Source organism: Oncorhynchus tshawytscha, linkage group LG04 (genome assembly GCF_018296145.1).
Source record: "Oncorhynchus tshawytscha isolate Ot180627B linkage group LG04, Otsh_v2.0, whole genome shotgun sequence".
NCBI classification, from domain to species: domain Eukaryota; kingdom Metazoa; phylum Chordata; class Actinopteri; order Salmoniformes; family Salmonidae; genus Oncorhynchus; species Oncorhynchus tshawytscha.
In genome coordinates, this window is record NC_056432.1 from 41,898,515 (window position 1) to 41,918,455 (window position 19,941).

General features: G+C 42.6%; 1 protein-coding gene across 2 annotated transcripts in view; it reads left to right on the top strand.

Annotated features, from left to right (window-relative positions):
* Window positions 1-19,941, top strand: part of oxct1a (3-oxoacid CoA transferase 1a) — a 111,247-nt gene that overhangs the window by 11,520 nt on the left and 79,786 nt on the right. For both annotated transcript variants that reach the window (XM_024418160.2, XM_024418161.2), the window contains exons 4-7: window positions 8,766-8,901; window positions 9,059-9,208; window positions 9,442-9,548; window positions 10,546-10,606. In XM_024418160.2, coding sequence (XP_024273928.1) covers window positions 8,766-8,901; window positions 9,059-9,208; window positions 9,442-9,548; window positions 10,546-10,606 — 454 coding nt within the window. The remainder of the gene's footprint in view (window positions 1-8,765; window positions 8,902-9,058; window positions 9,209-9,441; window positions 9,549-10,545; window positions 10,607-19,941) is intronic.

Genomic DNA, 19,941 nt, shown 5'->3' on the forward strand with positions numbered 1-19,941 from the left:
CATAATAGAGAGACACATCGTGATCATATACAAATGTAAGCAAAGTTTGAAAGGATTATGTTTTAGTCAAATATTGTATCTGTTTAGGAGTCTTGCGCTCAATTTGCGGTCTACAACATGGCTGAATCTACTTGATGATCCCTGTTTTAGAGTGAAAAGCCTTTGGGAATTTGAATGATATAAAATGTCTGGGTACAGGCCTATACCCGACCCAGATTAGACAATTTGATATGTCTAGTAGTCAGACAACCGTCAGGAATCCGAGAAGGAATGTTTTTTAAAAGGCAAAATGAAAAGAAAATGATAGCAAACATAAGTTAAGAACTTGTAGTCTACTGTTCTCTGAACCCTGTGGAGTTCTTGTCCTTCAAACTCTGTCTTTCTCTTTCTTTCTCTCTGTTTATATAATATTTTCAGTATAGTTTTAGTTTTTCAAACAGATTTCTTAATTATTTTGTTTCAGTTTACAAAATAGTTTTTTCATGATTCGTTTTGGTTTCAGTTTTGGTTTACTATAATAACCTGAGGTCCATGAAGCCAAGATATGCACTTTTATCTTGCACTCAGTATATGTCTTTAGTGAACTGCTTATATGGGTCACATTGCTACCTGGAATTAAAAATAATAGTTTTATTTACTGCATCTCACTACTATTGGTCAATAACTGTCACTGAGAGACTATTGTGACTGCTGACCTGGCGCACTTCCCAGCCTTTTCTTTGTCAGGGCAAATGGGCACATTAGTTTTTTTATGCCCTCTTGAGGCAACTGTATAAACCGTTGTGACTGCTCTCAGCCCAGCAGTAGCTCTATCAGGCCAGTCTTTCAACTCCCAAGAACCAATGAAGTGGGCAACAAATATGCCTACACTACTTACGATATGTCAGGATTCAATATATCGTAGAATGGAAGAAGGAACCCTGGCATAAACTCTCATAACTTTTTTTGTGTGGCGCAGGGACGCCTTAGACCGCTGCGCCACTCGGGAGCCCCTCCATGATCCCTTATTGATGTCACTTGCAGTGTTATGAAAGTGCACATATTTCTATATTTGAGGTATGCAGCACTTTAATTCGCAATGAAAATAGAGTTTTTCAAATAAAGAATTGTAAATGCATTTTTTTAGCACATTTGTGCATTTATGGTTGGTTAAGACAGGACCCACGAGTGCACTTTGATAGCCTATGCAATATCTATTCAAGATACTGGTGATTTGTTGGTTCTTTGAGGTACACTGCATTTTCAGATGACAACAAAATTTTGCATAGCGTCACATGCAGAACGGTACATTTTCCTGCCTAAAGTATACAGCGCCTTTGGAAAGTATTCAGGCCTCTTGACTTTTTCCACATTTTGTTATGTTACAGCCTTATTCTAAAATCGATTTAAATGACTAACGAATCCTCAGCAATCGGCACACAATACCCCATAATGACAAAGCGAAAACTGGTTTTTAGAAATTTTTGCAATAAAAAAATAAAAGATGCCTTGCTATGAGACTTGAAATTGAGCTCAGGTGCATCCTGTTTCCATTGATCATCCTTGAGATGTTTCTACAACTTGATTGGAGTCCACCTTGTGGGAAATTCAATCGATTGGACATGATTTGGAAAGGCACACACCTGTCTATATAAAGGTCCCACAGGTGACGGTGCATGTCTGAGCAAAATCCAAGCCATAAGGTCGAAGGAATTGTCTGTAGAGCTCCGAGACAGGATTGTGTCGAGGCACAGATCTAGGTAAGGGTACCAAAAAATGTATGCAGCATTGAAGGTCCCCAAGAACACAAGTGGCCTCTATCATTCTTAAATGGAAGAAGTTTGGAACCACCAAGACTCATCCTAGAGCTGAGTGCCCAGCTCAGCTGAGAGCCCAACCAAGAACTCGATGGTCACTCTGACAGAGCTCCTCTGTGGAGATCGGAGAACCTTCCAGAAGGACAACCATTTCTGCAGCACTCCACCAATCAGGCCTTTATGGTAGAGTGGCCAGACGGAAGCAAATCCTCAGTAAAAGGCATGACAGCCTGCTTGGAGTTTCCCAAAAGGCACCTAAAGGACTCTCACCTGAATGCCAAGCGTCACATCTGGAGGAAACCTGACACCATCCCTAAGGTGAAACATGGTGGTGGCAGCATCATGCTGTGGGGATGTTTTTCAGAGGCAGAGACTGGGAGACTAGTCAGGATCAAGGGAAAGATGAACGGAGAGGGATCCTTGATGAAAACCTGCTCAGGACCTCAGACTGGGGCGAAGGTTCACCTTCCAACAGGACAAAGACCCTAAGCACACAGCCAAGACAATGCAGGAGTGGCTTCGGGACAAATCTCAATGTTCTTGAGTGGCTAAGTCAGAGCCCAGACTTGAACCCGATTGAACATCTCTGGAGAGACCTGAAAATGGCTGTAATTTCATGCGACGCTCCCCATCCAACCTGACAGAGCTTGAGAGGATCTGCAGAGAAGAATGAGAGAAGCTCCCCAAATACAGGTGTGCCAAGCTTGTAGCGTCATACCCAAGAAGACTTGAGGCTGTAATCACTGCCAAAGGTGCCTCAAGAAAGTTCTGAGTAAAGGGTCTGAACACTTATGTAAATGTGATGTTTAAGTTAAAACATTTTTTTTTATACATTTGCAAAGATGTCTAAAAACCTGTTTTTGCTTTGTCATTATGGGGTGTGTGTGTGTGTGTGTGTGTGTGTGTGTGTGTGTGTGTGTGTGTGTGTGTGTGTGTGTGTGTGGATTAATGCAGGGGGACTATTTAATCCATTTTAGAATAAGGCTGTAACCATAAAATGTGGAAAAAGTCAAGGGGTATGAATACTTTCCGAATGCACTGTATATGATACTTATATATTTCCATCATTGTTGTTTTCGTGTGTAGCCAAGCCTTACTTTCACAGTGGCTATTCATATTTTACCCTAAGACTTTGAGATTCACAGACCTTTGCTGATGTGTCCATTCTCCCAAAAATGCCTGTCAATTTCAGTCACATCCATAAGTAAGTTTTGCTGTTCCGTTACTTCAAAGTGGTATTACTTAGAATTTTGTAACTCTTTCCCTTTTGGGTTCTACAAATATACAATAACATTTTAATTTATGCTTGATAAGTCAATTCTGTGAGGAATTTGTTTCTCATTTTGTGTGCAAAAGGCACATACATAACACTGGAATTGCCTTTTTACATATACAATAAACATTTATAACAAATATAATTTCATGCTGTTATAGTAGATTGTTGCACTTTGTTAACTTTCACAGGACCTGACTGACAGAGCTGTTAACACAAACTACGGTAGTTTGACCTTGATTAATTTAGGATTACTTGCGTAACCCCGGTTCTATGAGAATATGAGGGAATATGTGTCACTTATGGGATACGCCTGTTGGAGACGGGTTGAGTGGCGAATGATTTGAGCCCTTCTCCTCAATTTATTTTTTTATTTTACCTTTATTTATCTAGGCAAGTAAGTTAAGAACAAATACTTATTTTCAATGACGGCCTAGGAACAGGGGCAGAGCGACAGATTTGTACCTTGTCAGCTCGGGGGTTTGAACTTGCAACCTTCCGGTTACGAGTCCAACGCTCTAACCACTAGGCTACCCTGCCGCTCCCAATAAAGGGAGCCACTTGCCCGCCAACTGGTCATTCTCAAGCATGCATCACTTCCTTGTACTTTTGTTATCAGGGAAAAGCAGTGACACATCTCACTAATAGAAACCTAAGTTCTGCTTCTAATACTCGTTTTGATGTGTCACTTATGGCATATTGGCAACTCTCGTAACGCAGACATGCTCTCCGAAGCCAGGGTTGTTCCAACAGCATCACCATTCAGATGCTCCCAAACTAAAGACAGTATACGCCAATGAAGGTGAAGTGACGTCCAGTTGGTAAAAAGGGTGGCCCAACATGTCGCCTCTCAAAGAGATGTCTTTGAACATTGACCAAAAGGTTAGCCATTGGTGGAGTGAACCTTCAGGCCCTCCGGGGGCTTTAAACGCTTGCTATTATAAGCCAATATAATAGCCTCTACTATCCCATGGGATAGCCGTTTACGAGAGAGGGGCCCATCCTTGCAGGGGGTACGAACACAAAGGGTTCGTACTCTTACGCCATGCTCTCGTTCTACCCAAGTAGATTGGCAAAGCACATACTGGACATGAACGGTGGAGATGCCCTTCCGTAGAAGTGAAGGGTGGCGTTTGGAAAGCCACAAGCTCGAAAGCGAGACAATCGTAATTGCCGCTGATCTTAGGCATAAAGGCGGAGTTACGTAACCACGAAACCCAGGGCAAACTCTAGGCACGAATGGTGAACAGTGCATGCAGCTCAGTCATTTTGCAGATGTAATGGCAATGATCAAAGCCATCTTGAAGGATTTGGCGCTTTCCAGCAGCTCAAAAGGTTGCTGTGAAATCACCTCAAGCACAATAGACCGGTCCCAGGAGGGGGATAAAGGCTTGGAGGCTTGAAGACTGGGCGTAAGTGACGCGCTCCCTTCATGAAACGACATACCAGAGATTGTTTCACTCCTGTGTATTGTCGAAGCCTATATGACAGGCTGAGATTGTGGTTGAAAAAACCTTGAGAGTTCGTTGTTTCTGGTCACACCACTTCTCACAAACGCACAACATGCATCTACAGTTGAAGTCGGAAGTTTACATACATCTTAGCCAAATACATTTAAACTTTTTTTTTCTCACAATTCCTGACATTTAATCCTAGTAAAATTCCCTATTTTAGGTCAGTTATGATCACCTGTCAGAATAATAGTAGAGAATGATTTATTTCAGCTTTTATTTCTTTCATTGCATTCCCAGTGGGTCAGAAGTTTACATACACTCAATTAGTATTCGGTATCATTGCCTTTAAATTGTTTAACTTGGGTCAAATGTTTCAGGTAGCCTTCCACAAGCTTCCCACAATAAGTTAGGTGAATTTTGGCCCATATCCTCCTGACAGAGCTGGTGTAACTGAGTCAGGTTTGTAGGCCTCCTTGCTCACACACACTTTTTCAGTTCTGCCCACAAATGTTCTATGGGATTGAGATCAGGGCTTTGTGATGGTCACTCCAATACTTTGACTTTGTTGTCCTTAAGCCAGTTTGCCACAACTTTGGAAGTATGCTTGGGGTCATTGTCCACTTGGAAGACCCATTTGCAACCAAGCTTTAACTTCCTGACTGATGTCTTGAGATGTTGTTTCAATATATCCACATACATTTCCTTCTCATGATCCCATCTATTTTGTGAAGTGCACCAGTCCCTCCTGCAGCAAAGCACCCCCACAACATGATGCTGCCACCCCTGTGCTTCACGGTTGGGATGGTGTTCTTCGGCTTGAAAGCCACCCACTTATTCCTCCAAACATAATGATGGCCATTATGGCCAAACAGTTATATTTTTGTTCCATAAGACCAGAGGACATTTGTCCAAAAAGTACGATCTTTGTCCACATGTGCAGTTGCAAACCGTAGTCCGTTTTTTTTCTGGCTGTTTTGGAGCAATGGCTTCTTCCTTGCTGAGCGGCCTTTCAGGTTATGTCGATATAGGACTCGTTTTACTGTGGATATAGATACTTTTGTACCTGTTTCCTCCAGCATCTTCACAAGTTCCTTTGCTGCTGTTCTAGGATTGATTTGCACTTTTTCCACCAAAGTCTCTAGGAGACGGAACGCGTCTCCTTCCTGAGTGGTCTGATGGCTGCGTGGTCCAATGGTGTTTATACTTGCGTACTATTGTTTGTACAGATGAACGTGGTACCTTCAGGCATTTGGAAATTGCTTCCAAGGATGAACCAGACTTATGGAGGTCAACAATTTGTTTTCTGAGGTCTGAGTTTGAAGGTAGGCCTTGAAATACATCCACAGGTACACCTCCAAGTGACTCAAATGATGTCTATTAGCCTATCAGAAGCTTCTAACGCCATGACATCATTTCTGGAATTTTACAAGCTGTTTAAAGGCACATTCAACTTAGTGTATGTAAACTTCTGACCCACTGGAATTGTGATACAGTAAATTATAAGTGAAATAATCTGTCTGTAAACAATTGTTGGAAAAATTACTTGTCATGCACAAAGTAGATGTCCTAACCGACTAGCTAAAACTATAGTTTGTTAACAAGAAACTTGTGGAGTGGTTTGTAAAACGAGTTTTAATGACTCCAACCTAAGTGTATGTAAACTTCCGACTTCAACTATATATAGTGAGCACGTAGAAGGGCAAGCCTATCGAATTCAGATTTACCTCCCCACGGGCCAGGTCCAGAGGGCAATGGGTTCCGGGTGAAAGTGGAAAATCTCCTTTTTCACGTGGGTTAAAAGGTAGTAACGGCAGTTTACAGGGCTCGGCGTATAGTGAAAGATGAATATCCACTAGCCAGAGCTTCCCTGGTCATCGAGGGGCTATCAAGGAGGTATAATCCTTGTTCCCATACTCTGTCCAGAGTGGGGGAAATGAAGCATAGAGGAGGAAAAGCGTAAAGCACCACCCTTCAAGGGTGTGCCCGCACATCCAGTCCCAGTGGTGTGTATCATGCTATAGCAAAGAACAATACGCAGTGCGTGTCTTTGTGCAATGCGAATAGATATAAGATCTGGTTCACCATCTGGGGGTGCAGTCTCCAATCCTTGTATAGGGGATTCCCTCTGGACAACAAGTCCGTTCAGGACACTGATTGACCCTCTCTGCCGCTGGGGACATACTCCTAGGTCGGGCATCCCATCTTTCCCCGTGGGAGAAGTAGATGGGTGGGACATCTGTGGAAGCAGCAGAGGGCTTCCCCCTCTGTCGGCCTCTGATAGGAGAGCTGAACTGTGGATTCACAGCCTGCTACATCGATTGGGGTTTTGCATTACCGAAAAACCTGGTACCAGATTTTTACCCACTCCCTCCTGCCGAGCCTTTGCTTGTGGAAGGTGAGACCGGGTTTCCACGAACCCCAGATCTGCGGGGCAAGCAGAAGTTAATGGCTTCGCCTTCCTTCTTACGAGGTTCGCACTTCGGTCGCATGTCGGCGACAGAAGGCCCAAACAGTTCCTTTGGCGTGATAGGAGCGTCGAGGAAATCTGCCTTTTCCTTTTCTGAGAGGCTAGACACAAGGCTTTCAAGTCAAGCCACAAGGCTCTCTCCCCCACCACCGCAATGCTCAAGGCGCTTGGATGGCGCCTCTAGAGGCCCGTAGGTTGAGATCTCCAGCGACGCACATCTCGTTCCATAGGTACTGGTTGACCTTTGCCTAAGACAATGCCGATCTCTAGTAGCAAATTGGCCTGGTAAGCCAACAATAGGGACATTAAGTTGTACTGAATGTGCCGCAGACATATAGACCTTATGGAATATAGAGGCGGTGAAGCGCTCTGCCTTTCCAGGTAGTGCCGGTCATAGACGGCACTGGGGTTGGGGTGGATAACCACCCCAAGGCTTGTTGAAGCCTTTCTCCTCTATGCCCTGAATGTCCATGCCAAGAAAGTGCCTGGTTTGGCCATTGCTGGACAAAGGCTTGTCCCAGTTGTGTTTTCCCTCTGGCACGCATGCTGGGGCCGCTGAGAAAAGTTGCTTTCCCGGGATGGTGCGAGAGGGGAGTGTCTTCCCGTTGAACTCAGGGTTAGTGAGTGCTGCTTTAGCCTGCTATGCCCACAGGCAGACGGTACACAAACAGTGTGTGTCCTTGCCCGATTGCTTAGCTCCACACGGACAAGGGTGCACCGGTAATGGGGCAGTGGCAGGCGCCATTTGAGGGGGTAGCAGGCTCCATGGCTCAGATAAATCGTAATCCTTGAGCAAAGTTCAAGCTCCCGTCGCGCTGTGAAGTAAGGGCTATCAGTCTAGTTAACACGGCACGGGTGAATGTGGGTTGAGCTAATTGCGAGAGTATAGTTAGCAATTCTACCCTTGCAGGTGGAAAAGCTAGTCTTGCTGAAACTTATCCGGGGTAGCTAAGCCTTACGGCGAGAGCTAGCCCTTTGTAGTGTCGTTAGCTAGCTTTCCAGTTAGCTAGACGCGAGATGGGAGCTAGCAATATTACCATGTTGCAGCTAGTAATGCTGGTGTGGTTAGCTTGCCTTACAGTGAGCTAGCTAGGTTAGCTTAAGCCCTGCGGTGAAAGCTAGTCCTTTGTTAACGTGGTGAGCCAGGTAAGCTAAAGTATTGCAGCGAGGGCTAACCAAGTCTCGATAGCTAGCCATGTGACGTTAGCTACAACAGGGACTGACGAGTAGAACATTTATTCTACTCAAAGCAAAACCTTCCTTTCAATCAGTACTCAACATTATCGACAGGAGCTGAGGTCTTACATTCGTCAGCGTTACCTCACGGTTCGCCTGAGAAAAGTTCAATAGGAAGACAGGAATCTAGTCGTGCTGAGGAGAGCTTCTTTTGTGAACACAGTCACTTCCGCAAGGAAGAGGGCCAGAATGACCAGTTGGCGGGCAAGTGGCTCCCTTTATTGAGGAGAAGAGCTCACCTCATTTGCCACTCGACCTATGTCTCCAACAGACACTGTGTGATTGCGTACTTCAAGCTTTTGACCCACCCAACGGTGTATCCCATAAGTGTCACATCGAAATGAGTATAATAAAATCCAACAAGCATTTTTTGTAAAAGTTTGGGAATAATATGAACCTACCTGGGTAGGGTGTGAGTATGTGGTGCATCATGAGGCAGCATACCCTGAGGAGCTGATGATCTGTTTGCTTTTTCTGTAGGCTGAAGTGTGTGTGTGTGTGTGTGTGTGTGGTAACCTGTGTGTGTTCTCTCCCTGCAGGGTGGATAACTTTGGGTTGGGTCTGCTCCTACAGACCAAACAGATCAAGAGGATGATCTCCTCCTATGTGGGAGAGAACATCGAGTTTGAGAGACAATACCTGTCTGGGGAGCTGGAGGTGGAGCTAACGCCACAGGTGACACGCAAGCACACACACAGATACCACCTTGCTTTACTAGGTTATCCATTTGAGTTATTTGAGGTCCTATACATTTGTTGTGGAGGTTTGGAATGTCCAGGTTCAGTGATTTTGAGTAATGATCCAGTTGATGACCGTGACCTCTATCCCCCAGGGTACCCTAGCAGAGAGGATCAGAGCTGGCGGTGCGGGTGTTCCTGCCTTCTTCACGGCTACAGGCTATGGTACCCTCGTCCAGGAGGGCGGCTCCCCCATCAAATACAACAAGGACGGAACTATCGCCATCGCCAGTGAACAGAGAGAGGTCAGACCCCAGCCTCTACCAACATGTGGTTTCTAGCACCACATTCACCACATCGTGACACATCCCCTAATGTTATTGCATCAAATTGTTTTTCTCACCACTGTCTGTTTTCATCACACAATCTGCCTATACTGACATGGAGCACGAGCCTCTGTAACAACACTCAAAATGCTGTCATCTCCAGCAGTCTTCTAGTCTGTCTCTTGAGCCCTTGCTGTGTTGTTGTTTGGCAGGTGCGGGAGTTTAATGGAAGGCACTACATCATGGAGAAGGCCATCACTGGAGACTTTGCTCTGGTCAAGGCCTGGAAGGCCGACAAGGCCGGGAACATAATCTTCAGGTAGCTACCAATACATTCACTCACTTTAACCTGTCTGTCAATCACTTATTCTGGGGATAAAGGTTATCTGATATCAGGGCAAGCTACTTCCTCCTACCCTTGAATCCTTGCACAAAGCATAGGCGCATATTTACCCCTTAAGTCTGCTCTCACCAAGACCTGTAATGCTGTCGTTGAGACGAGGTGCATCATTATTTCAAAAAAGCCATCAGCGTAGTATTGAGTAAATGTACATTATGTAATACATATCCATTTGACACTAAATATTTACCCAAGGCACTGTGATTTAGGCCACTGCTTGTCCCAGGACAGGTTACACCCTTTCTAATCACCTAGTTATGTTTCCACAATAAGCAAAACTGTGGGCCTGCAGGTCGCTCTGTGCCATATGGATTGCTGGTAGGATATTCACTTTTAGGCTCAGTGACTGAATTAAGATGTTGACACTAGACTAAAGAGACTGAACGTTCTCCAGAAAAGCTGTAGAAAATGGACTTTTCTTCTTAGTTCCCTTGTCTGTCAGTATGTGAGAAGAACATTCTCTCGGTCCACATGAAAACAGGGCCTGTATTGTTTCTTGCCCCTGAATATTTACTCTCCTGTACACTGAAAATAAGTGATAGTAAATACAATTCAATTGGTCACCACAAGAGCGCAGTATCTACTTTGCAATAAAAAAATCCCCATTTGATTTTACAGGCAAAAACAGGCAATGTTGAATTGATTGTTGCACGGTTCATGATTGCTCTATGTTGATGCTGTAACTCATGTTATAAAACCTTCCCTATCGCACCGGGCCGAACAACGCCATTTACCTGTGACTGTGTTCATGATACTGCACTGCCTGTTATGCCTTAATGCTTAATTGACTTATTGTACTTCCATTCCATTACTTCTCTGTGCCTGCTTTCTTGTATTGCTCCCTTGTTGCCGTGAATGCTTGTTAGCTAATGCCATCTCTTTCTCTCTCTCTCTCTTTCGTTCTCTCTCCATGTAGGAAAACAGCCAGGAACTTCAACCAGCCCATGTGCAAGGCAGCCAAAGTCACCATTGTAGAGGTATGAGCCATGTCCCTGCAACCCAGCCCCATGTACCCCCTTACATGTCTATAGCACTGTTCTGCTGTCTTCACCTGTTGTTCAACATTTTCGGATTTGTGACACAGACATTAAGAAATCAGTCATATGATTTCAGCTGTGTCTGCCTAGAGCATGAGTAATGGTTGTTTAATAGCTGCGTTTTAATAATGTAATTCCTGTTTTATATCAAATAATAATTTGTTCTTAACTGACTTGCCTAGTTATATAAAGGTTAAATAAATAAAAATATATCTGTCCCTTTCAGTAGGATGGCCTGATTGAAAGTCTAGGTTCTACTAGTTGGCTCAGTCTTCTGGTATTATGTCAACAGCAAGGTACTCGACATAAAGAGTCTGAGTACATGAGTTGGGGTTCACAGAATATCGTGTGGTCCAGTGATTCCCACATGGTGGCTTTCAGCCAGTCCTTCTTTCAGCCAGTCCTTCTGTGGTCACGGCTAAGAACTGGGTTGTCCTGAGAAACATTTTTCTGGTCAAAAACCTTTAGGTGGGGCACAGTGCAAAATCGTTTAGTAATACTCCTCTAGTAGTCTGGCCTCTCTCTCCATTAGTGTGATAGAGACTGGGCTGGGGCTTTGTGTGGTGACGTTACTGGTCAGTCGTTTCTCAAAATCAATGTCACATGGTTAATCCTAAAAATTGGTATTAAAATGATACAAATCTGAAAGTTCAAATTCCACTTATGCCAAAGCACCAGCCTCTGCCATATGGACACATTGATACACTGTGATCCATTGGAGGCTAAAGAAATGAGTGCATGGAACTCAGGGATATCATAGGCCGATATAGCAGTAGGCCTATAACGTCCATCATCAACGAAGTAAAATTAATAGGCCAAAAGCCAACAAATTAAAAACAGTAGAAAATATCCGGATGAAAAATCAGGTTCTTTCAATGTCATTCACCTCTCTACTCCACCTGTCTGCCTCCCTTTCTATCTGTCTTGACTTGAACCATCGTATTAAATCAATCAACTGGATCTGGCCTGAAGCTGTTCCTAGTTAACTTGCAACATTGTATCAACTTGCAACATTGGAACCTCAGAGTTTCCAACAACAGTGAGCTCAGGGACAGACAGCTGTTTATGCCTAAGGGAAAATGTTCAGGTATTTTATGACATTTCCACTGGATATATGGGATCATCAGATCATGATATTTTGCTATTTCACGCTGAGGCTTGGGGATTATTGAGGCCTGGATAGTGTTGGAAAGATTTTTCTATGTGAGGAACTATTATCATTGAAATGGATGTTAAAAACAGACTTTGTTGACTTACTGTCTGAGGTGAAGAAAAAATGTGTGTTGGCGGTCTAACTCACCACGAGTTAAGACAGTTCAGCAGGTCAGGTACTTCTATGCATGCTCTCTCAACATTATTAGCACAGAGAAACCAGACACATGCTTATTGCACACGTGGAACCCTCCAAACAAAAGACAATAAAATAATTGACAACTCGGAAATAGAGGTTGAACGATTATGATTTTTCAACACCGATACTGATTATTGGAGGACAAAAAAAAGCTGATAGCGATTAATCGGACGATTTTTAAAATGTATTTGTAATAATGACAATTACAACAATACTGAATGAATACTTATTTTAACTTCATATAATACATCAATAAAATCAATTTAGCCTCAAATAAATAATGAAACATTTGTTTCATTCAATTTGGTTTAAATAATGCAAAAACAAATTGTTGGAGAAGAAAGTAAAAGTGCAATATGTGCCATGTAAGAAAGCTAAAGTTTAAGTTCTTTGCTCAGAACATGAGAACATATCAAAGCTGGTGGTTCCTTTTAACATGAGTCTTCAATATTCCCAGGTAAGAAATTTTAGGTTGTAGTTATTATAGATATTATAGGACTATTTCTCTCTATACCATTTGTATTTCATATACCTTTGACTATTGGATGTTCTTATAGGCACTTTAGTATTGCCAGTGTAACAGTATAGCTTCCGTACCTCTCCTCGCTCCTACCTGGGCTCGAACCAGGAACACAACGACAACAGCCACCCTCGAAGCAACGTTACCCATGCAGAACAAGGGGAACAACTACTCCAAGTCTCAGAGCGAGTGATGTTTGAAACGCTATTAGCGCGCACCCCGCTAACTAACTAGCCATTTCACATCGTTACACCAGCCTAATCTCGGGAGTTGATAGGCTTGAAGTCATAAACAGCAGAGCTGCTGGCAAAACGCACGAAAGTGCTGTTTGAATGAATGCTTATGAGCCTGCTGTTGCCTACTATCGCTCAGTCAGACTGCTCTATCAAATCATAGACTTTATTATAACTTAATAACACACAAAAATGCGAGCCTTAGGTCATTAATATGGTCGAATCCGGAAACTATCATCTCGAAAACAAGACGTTTATTCTTTCAGTGAAATACGGAACCGCTCCGTATTTTATCTAGCGGGTGGCAGTCTAAATATTGCTCTTTTAAATTGCACAACCTTCAATGTTATGTCATAATTACGTATAATTCTGGCAAATTAGTTTGCAATGAGCCAGGCGGCCCAAACTGTTGCATATACCCTGACTCTGCGTGCAATGAATGCAAGAGAAGTAACACAATTTCACCTGGTTAATATTGCCTGCTAACCTGGATTTATTTTAGCTAAATATGCAGGTTTAAAAAAATATACTTCTGTGTATTGATTTTAAGAAAGGCATTGGTGTTTATGGTTAGGTACACGTTGGAGCAATGGCAGTCCTTTTTCACGAATGCGCACTGCATCGATTATATGCAATGCAGGACACGCTAGATAAACTAGTAATATCATCAACCATGTGTAGTTATAACTAGTGATTATTATTGATTAAGTTTAATGCTAGCTAGCAACTTACCTTGGCTTCTTACTGCATTCGCGCAACAGGCGGGGTCCTTGTGAGGCAGGTGGTTAGAGCGTTGGACTAGTTAACCGCAAGGTTGCAAGATTGAATCCCTGAGCTGACAAGGTAAAAATCTGTCGTTCTGCCCCTGAACAAGGCAGTTAACCCACCGTTCCTAGGCCGTCGTTGAAAATAAGAATGTGTTCTTAACTGACATGCCTAGTTAAATAAAGACTAAATAAAAATCGGCGTCTACTCTGCGTCCAAAATTACCGATTTACGAATGTTATGAAAACTTGAAATCGTCCCTAATTCATCGGCCATTCCGATTAATCGGTCGACCTCTACTCGGAAATGATGGTTATGAAATAAACCAAATCTTGTTTCTCACAAGTGTAGCAGGTTGTGAACTCTGCAAAAATGTTTCCTCTCCGAGATTGAGAACAGTAAATTACTATAGCCTAATTAATACATGCATTAACAAAAATGAATGTAACCAAATGACGGGGTTTAACGGTACATCTACTAGGCCTACTGGTGACATATGTAATGGGGAATTGATAAAAAATAAACAGTCCAAAGGCAAAACAATTCTCATAATGAAACAATGAATTTGCAAGAATTGGCTGGAGACAGCTGAGTGCATTCTGGAGAGCTGAGTGCATGCATTCTGTAGAGAGACGAGCCATATCTTAGCTACACCCCCCTCCCCTTCTTCTTGTCTCAACATTTTAAAATATACTCAAGACACATTATCTTTACACATCTTTTAGATGCTTTTCACTGACAGCCGCAACTCATTTATGAGCTAGGCCAGTTGCCAAATGGGCTTCCCAAATAGGCATAGGCCTACGTGTTTATTAGGCCTAAGTCATGCTCTCTAGTGAAGTATTTTTTATTATTTTATTTCGACAGGTATAATTATATAATTTTAGGAAAAACCTCAACTTACTTTTGTGGAAGCCAGCAGCTGAACAGTGCACTGTGCACCCGCCAACTTTACTTTCCAATTTGCAAATGGCTGCCCAAAACCAGAGATCTATATACATTACCAGTCAAAAGTTTGGACACACCTACACATTCCAGGGTTTTTCTTTATTTGTACTATTATCTACATTGTAGAGTAATAGTGAAGACATCAAAACTATGAAATAACACATATGGAATCATGTAGTAACCAAAAAAGTGTTAAAACAAATTCAGATTCTTCAAAGTAGCCTCCCTTTGCCTCGATGACAGCTTTGCACACATTCTCTCAACCAGCTTCATGAGGTAGTCACCTGGAATGCATTTCAATTAACAGGTGGGCCTTGTTAAAAGTTCATTTGTGGAATTTATTTCCTTCGTTAACGGGATGATATGACAACAGCCAGTGAAAGTGCAGGGCCAGGGCACCAAATTCAAAACAACAGAAATCTCATCATTAAAATTCCTCAAACATACATGTATCTTATACCGTTTTAAAGGTAATCTTGTTGTTAATCCCACCACAGTGTCCGATTTCAAATAGACTTTACAGCGAAAGCACCACAAATGATTATGTTAGGTCACCACCAAGTCACAGAAAAACATAGCCATTTTTCCAGCCAAAGACAGGTGTCATAAAAAGCACAAATAGAGATAAAATGAATCACTAACCTTTGATGATCTTCATCAGATGACACTCATAGGACTTCATGTTACATAATACATGTATGTTTTGTTTGATAAAGTTCATATTTATAATAAATAAATCTGAGTTTATATTGGCGTGTTACGTTCACTAGTTCCAAAAACATCCAGTGATTTTGCATAGCCACATCGATTCAACAGAAATACTCATCATAAATGGAGATGATAATACAAGTTATACACATGGAATTATAGATATACCTCTCCTTAATGCAACCGCTGTGTCAGATTTCAAAAAAACTTTACGGAAAAAGCAAACCATGCAATAATCTGAGACGCCGCTCAGAAAATTGATCAAATTAACCGCCATGTTGGAGTCAACAGAAACCAGAAATCACATTATAAATATTCCATTACCTTTGATGATCTTCATCAGAATGCACTCCCAGGAATCGCAGTTCCACAATAAATGCTTGATTTGTTAGCTACTTTTTTAGCGTTTAGGTACACATATCCAAACGCTCGTGCATTACTTCGGACAAAAACTTCAAAAAGTTATATTACAGGTCGAAGAAACATTTCAAACTAAGTGTAGATTCAATCATTAGGATGTTTTTATCATAAATCTTCAATAAAGTTCCAACCGGAGAAATCCTTTGTGTCTACAGGAGCAACGGAACGCAGGGTGATATCATGTGGAATGTGCGTGACCAGGAAATGGCTCTCTGCCAGTAACCTGACTCATTCAGCTCTTATTCAGTCCCACAACACAGTAGAAGCCTCATTCAAGTTTCTAAAGACAGTTGACATCCAGTGGAAGGCCTAGGAAGTGCAACTTCATTCATATCCCAATGTGAATTAAATAGGGCCTGAGTTGAAAATTGACCAACCTCAAATTTCTCACTTCCTGTTTGGATTTCTTCTCAGGGTTTTGCCTGCCATATGAGTTCTGTTATACTCACAGACATCATTCAAACAGTTTTAGAAATGTCAGATTGCTTTCTATCCAATACTAATAATAATATGCATATATTAGTAAATGAGACTGAGGAGCAGGCTGTTTACTCTGGGCACCTCTGGGCACCTTTCATCCAAGCTACTCAATAGCTACTTTCATCCAAGTTCATATTTATATCCAAATCTTATTTTACATTGGCGTGTTATGGTCAGTAGTTCCAAAACATGCAGTGATATTGCAGAGAGCCGCATGAATTCACAGAAATACTGAATAATGAAAATTCAAGTGTTATGAATGGAACTTTAGATACACTTCTCCTTAATCCAATCGTTGTGTCAGATTTAAAAATCTGAGAACTGCGCTCAGAGCCCAAACCAACCAAAAGAAATATCCGCCATGTTGCGCAGTCAACATTAGTCAGAAATAGCATTATAAATATTCACTTACCTTTGATGATCTTCATCAGAGTGCACTCCCAGGAATCGCAGTTCCACAATAAATGCTTGTTTTGTTTGATAATGTCCAAAATGTATGTCCATTTATGTTCAAATAGCTTCTTTTGTTAGGGCATCTGGTAAACAAATCAAAAAGCGCGTTCAGGTCCACTCGGACAAAAAGTTAAAAAAGTTATATTACAGGTCGAATAAACTTGTCAAACTAAGTATAGAATCAATCTTTACGATGTTTTTATCATAAATGTTCAATAATGTTCCAACCGGAGAATTCCATTGTCTGTAGAAAAGCAATGGAACGAGAGATACCTCTCATGTGAAATGCGCGTGACTGAGAACAAGGCTGCTGGCAGACCCCTTAGTCAAACAGCTCCCATCCGGCCCCCCTTCACACGAGAAGCCTAAAACAACATCCTTAGGAAGTGCAAAATAACCCATATCCCACTGTGAATGCGATTGGGGCTGAGATCAAAAACTACAAACCTCAGATTTCCCACTTCCTGTTTGGATTTTTTCTCAGGTTTTTGCCTGCCATATGAGTTCTGTTATACTCATAGACATCATTCAAACAGTTTTAGAAACTTCAGAGTGTTTTCTATCCAATACTAATAATAATATGCATATATTAGCATCTGGGACTGAGTAGGAGGCAATTCACTCTGGGCACGCTATTCATCCAAAAGTGAAAATGCTGCCCCCTATCCCAAATAAGTTAAGCCCATAAAAACGCAATGGGCTTATTCTGGACAGATCAACAGGTCTTTTCTGGACAGACCAACAGGTCTTTCTGTTGGTGTGTGTCCCGGTCAAATAAATTATCAATATTTTTTGGGGATGTGCAAGGAAGTACGGTGGGGCAGGCCCCAATATGCCCGCCCATAACGCCGGTCCTGTCTCTGGGTCATGCAGTAAGCTCTGATAAATGTTTATTTTATTTAACGAGTCAGTTAAAGAAAAATTCTTATTTTCAATGACGGCCTAGGAACAGTGGGTTAACTGCCTGTTCAGGGGCAGAACGACAGATTTGTACCTTGTTAGCTCGGGGGTTTGAACTTGCAACCTTCCAGTTACTAGTCCAACACTCTAACCACTAGGCTACCCTGCCGCCCCAACATTGATCAACCCCCAGCTCCAGACGGGCTATAAACTCGCTGTCACACCTGTCTCCAAATTTACGATGGCTGACATGAATCCCCTGCCCCCCACCTTGGGCTCTCTGGTGAAATAAACCTTCTTAGTCATAAAATTGAGAAGAAAGTCTGCCGGAATAGCTGGGTGCTCTGGGCTGGATTTATGAGCTGGGAGAGAGAAGCGCTTTCCTATATTCCATTAGACACTTTTAATGTACTTCTCTTTTTCAATTAAGCCAAGGCAGACATTAAGGAGATTTATCATCCTATAGAGTGCAGTGAGCTGGAGAGCTGTCTCTATTCAATGCAAGAAGCATATTTTCTAAGTTAAGGAGGTAAAAGAGGTATTAGCAAGGTCATTGAGGCCAGTCCAGTGAAATGCTGAAACTACTGTCTGTATACAAGTACATTTTTACAATGGTTTATTCCACCAGGTACTCAAAGTGCTTTAGGCTACATTGTATGGCGGGAAACTCTCTTCATTCACTACACAAGTATAGCACTCACCTGGCTTTTATATATATATATATATATATATATATATATATATATATATATATATATATATATATGTATGTATGTATGTATGTATATGTATGTGTATGTATGTATATATATATATGTGTGTTATATACTTCCGGCGCCGACAGAGATGGCCGCCTCGCTTCGCGTTCCTAGGAAACTATGCAGTTTTTTGTTTTTTTACGTGTTATTTCTTACACTAGTACCCCAGGTCATCTTAGGTTTCATTACATACAGTCGAGAAGAACTACTGAATATAAGATCAGCGTCAATTCACCATCAGTACGACCAAGAATATGTTTTTCGCGACGCGGATCCTGTGTTCTGCCTTATAAACAGGACAACGGAGTGGATCCTATGCAGCGACCCAAAAAAACGACTCCGAAAGAGAGGGAAACGAGGCGGTCTTCTGGTCAGACTCCGGAGACGGGCACACCGTGCACCACTCCCTAGCATTCTTCTTGCCAATGTCCAGTCTCTTGACAACAAGGTTGATGAAATCCGAGCAAGGGTAGCATTCCAGAGGGACATCAGAGACTGTAACGTTCTCTGCTTCACGGAAACATGGCTCACTGGAGAGACGCTATCCGAAGCGGTGCAGCCAACGGGTTTCTCCACGCATCGCGCCGACAGAAACAAACATCTTTCTGGTAAGAAGAGGGGCGGGGGCGTATGCCTTATGGCCAACGTGACATGGTGTGATGAAAGAAACATACAGGAACTCAAATCCTTCTGTTCACCTGATTTAGAATTCCTCACAATCAAATGTAGACCGCATTATCTACCAAGAGAATTCTCTTCGATTATAATCACAGCCGTATATATCCCCCCAAGCAGACACATCGATGGCTCTGAACGAACTTTATTTAACTCTCTGCAAACTGGAAACGATTTATCCAGAGGCTGCATTCATTGAAGCTGGGGATTTTAACAAGGCTAATCTGAAAACAAGACTCCCTAAATTTTATCAGCATATCGATTGCGCAACCAGGGGTGGAAAGACCTTGGATCATTGTTACTCTAACTTCCGCGACGCATATAAGGCCCTGCCCCGCCCCCCTTTCGGAAAAGCTGACCACGACTCCATTTTGTTGATCCCTGCCTACAGACAGAAACTAAAACAAGAGGCTCCCATGCTGAGGTCTGTCCAACGCTGGTCCAACCAAGCTGACTCCACACTCCAAGACTGCTTCCATCACGTGGACTGGGAGATGTTTCGTATTGCGTCAGATAACAATATTGACGAATACGCTGATTCGGTGTGCGAGTTCATTAGAACGTGCGTTGAAGATGTCGTTCCCATAGCAACGATTAAAACATTCCCTAACCAGAAACCGTGGATTGATGGCAGCATTCGTGTGAAACTGAAAGCGCGAACCACTGCTTTTAATCAGGGCAAGGTGTCTGGTAACATGACCGAATACAAACAGTGCAGCTATTCCCTCCGCAAGGCTATCAAACAAGCTAAGCGCCAGTACAGAGACAAAGTAGAATCTCAATTCAACGGCTCAGACACAAGAGGCATGTGGCAGGGTCTACAGTCAATCACGGACTACAGGAAGAAATCCAGCCCAGTCACGGACCTGGATGTCTTGCTCCCAACTTTTTTGCCCGCTTTGAGGACAATACAGTGCCACTGACACGGCCTGCAACGAAAACATGCGGTCTCTCCTTCACTGCAGCCGAGGTGAGTAAGACATTTAAACGTGTTAACCCTCGCAAGGCTGCAGGCCCAGGCGGCATCCCCAGCCGCGCCCTCAGAGCATGCGCAGACCAGCTGG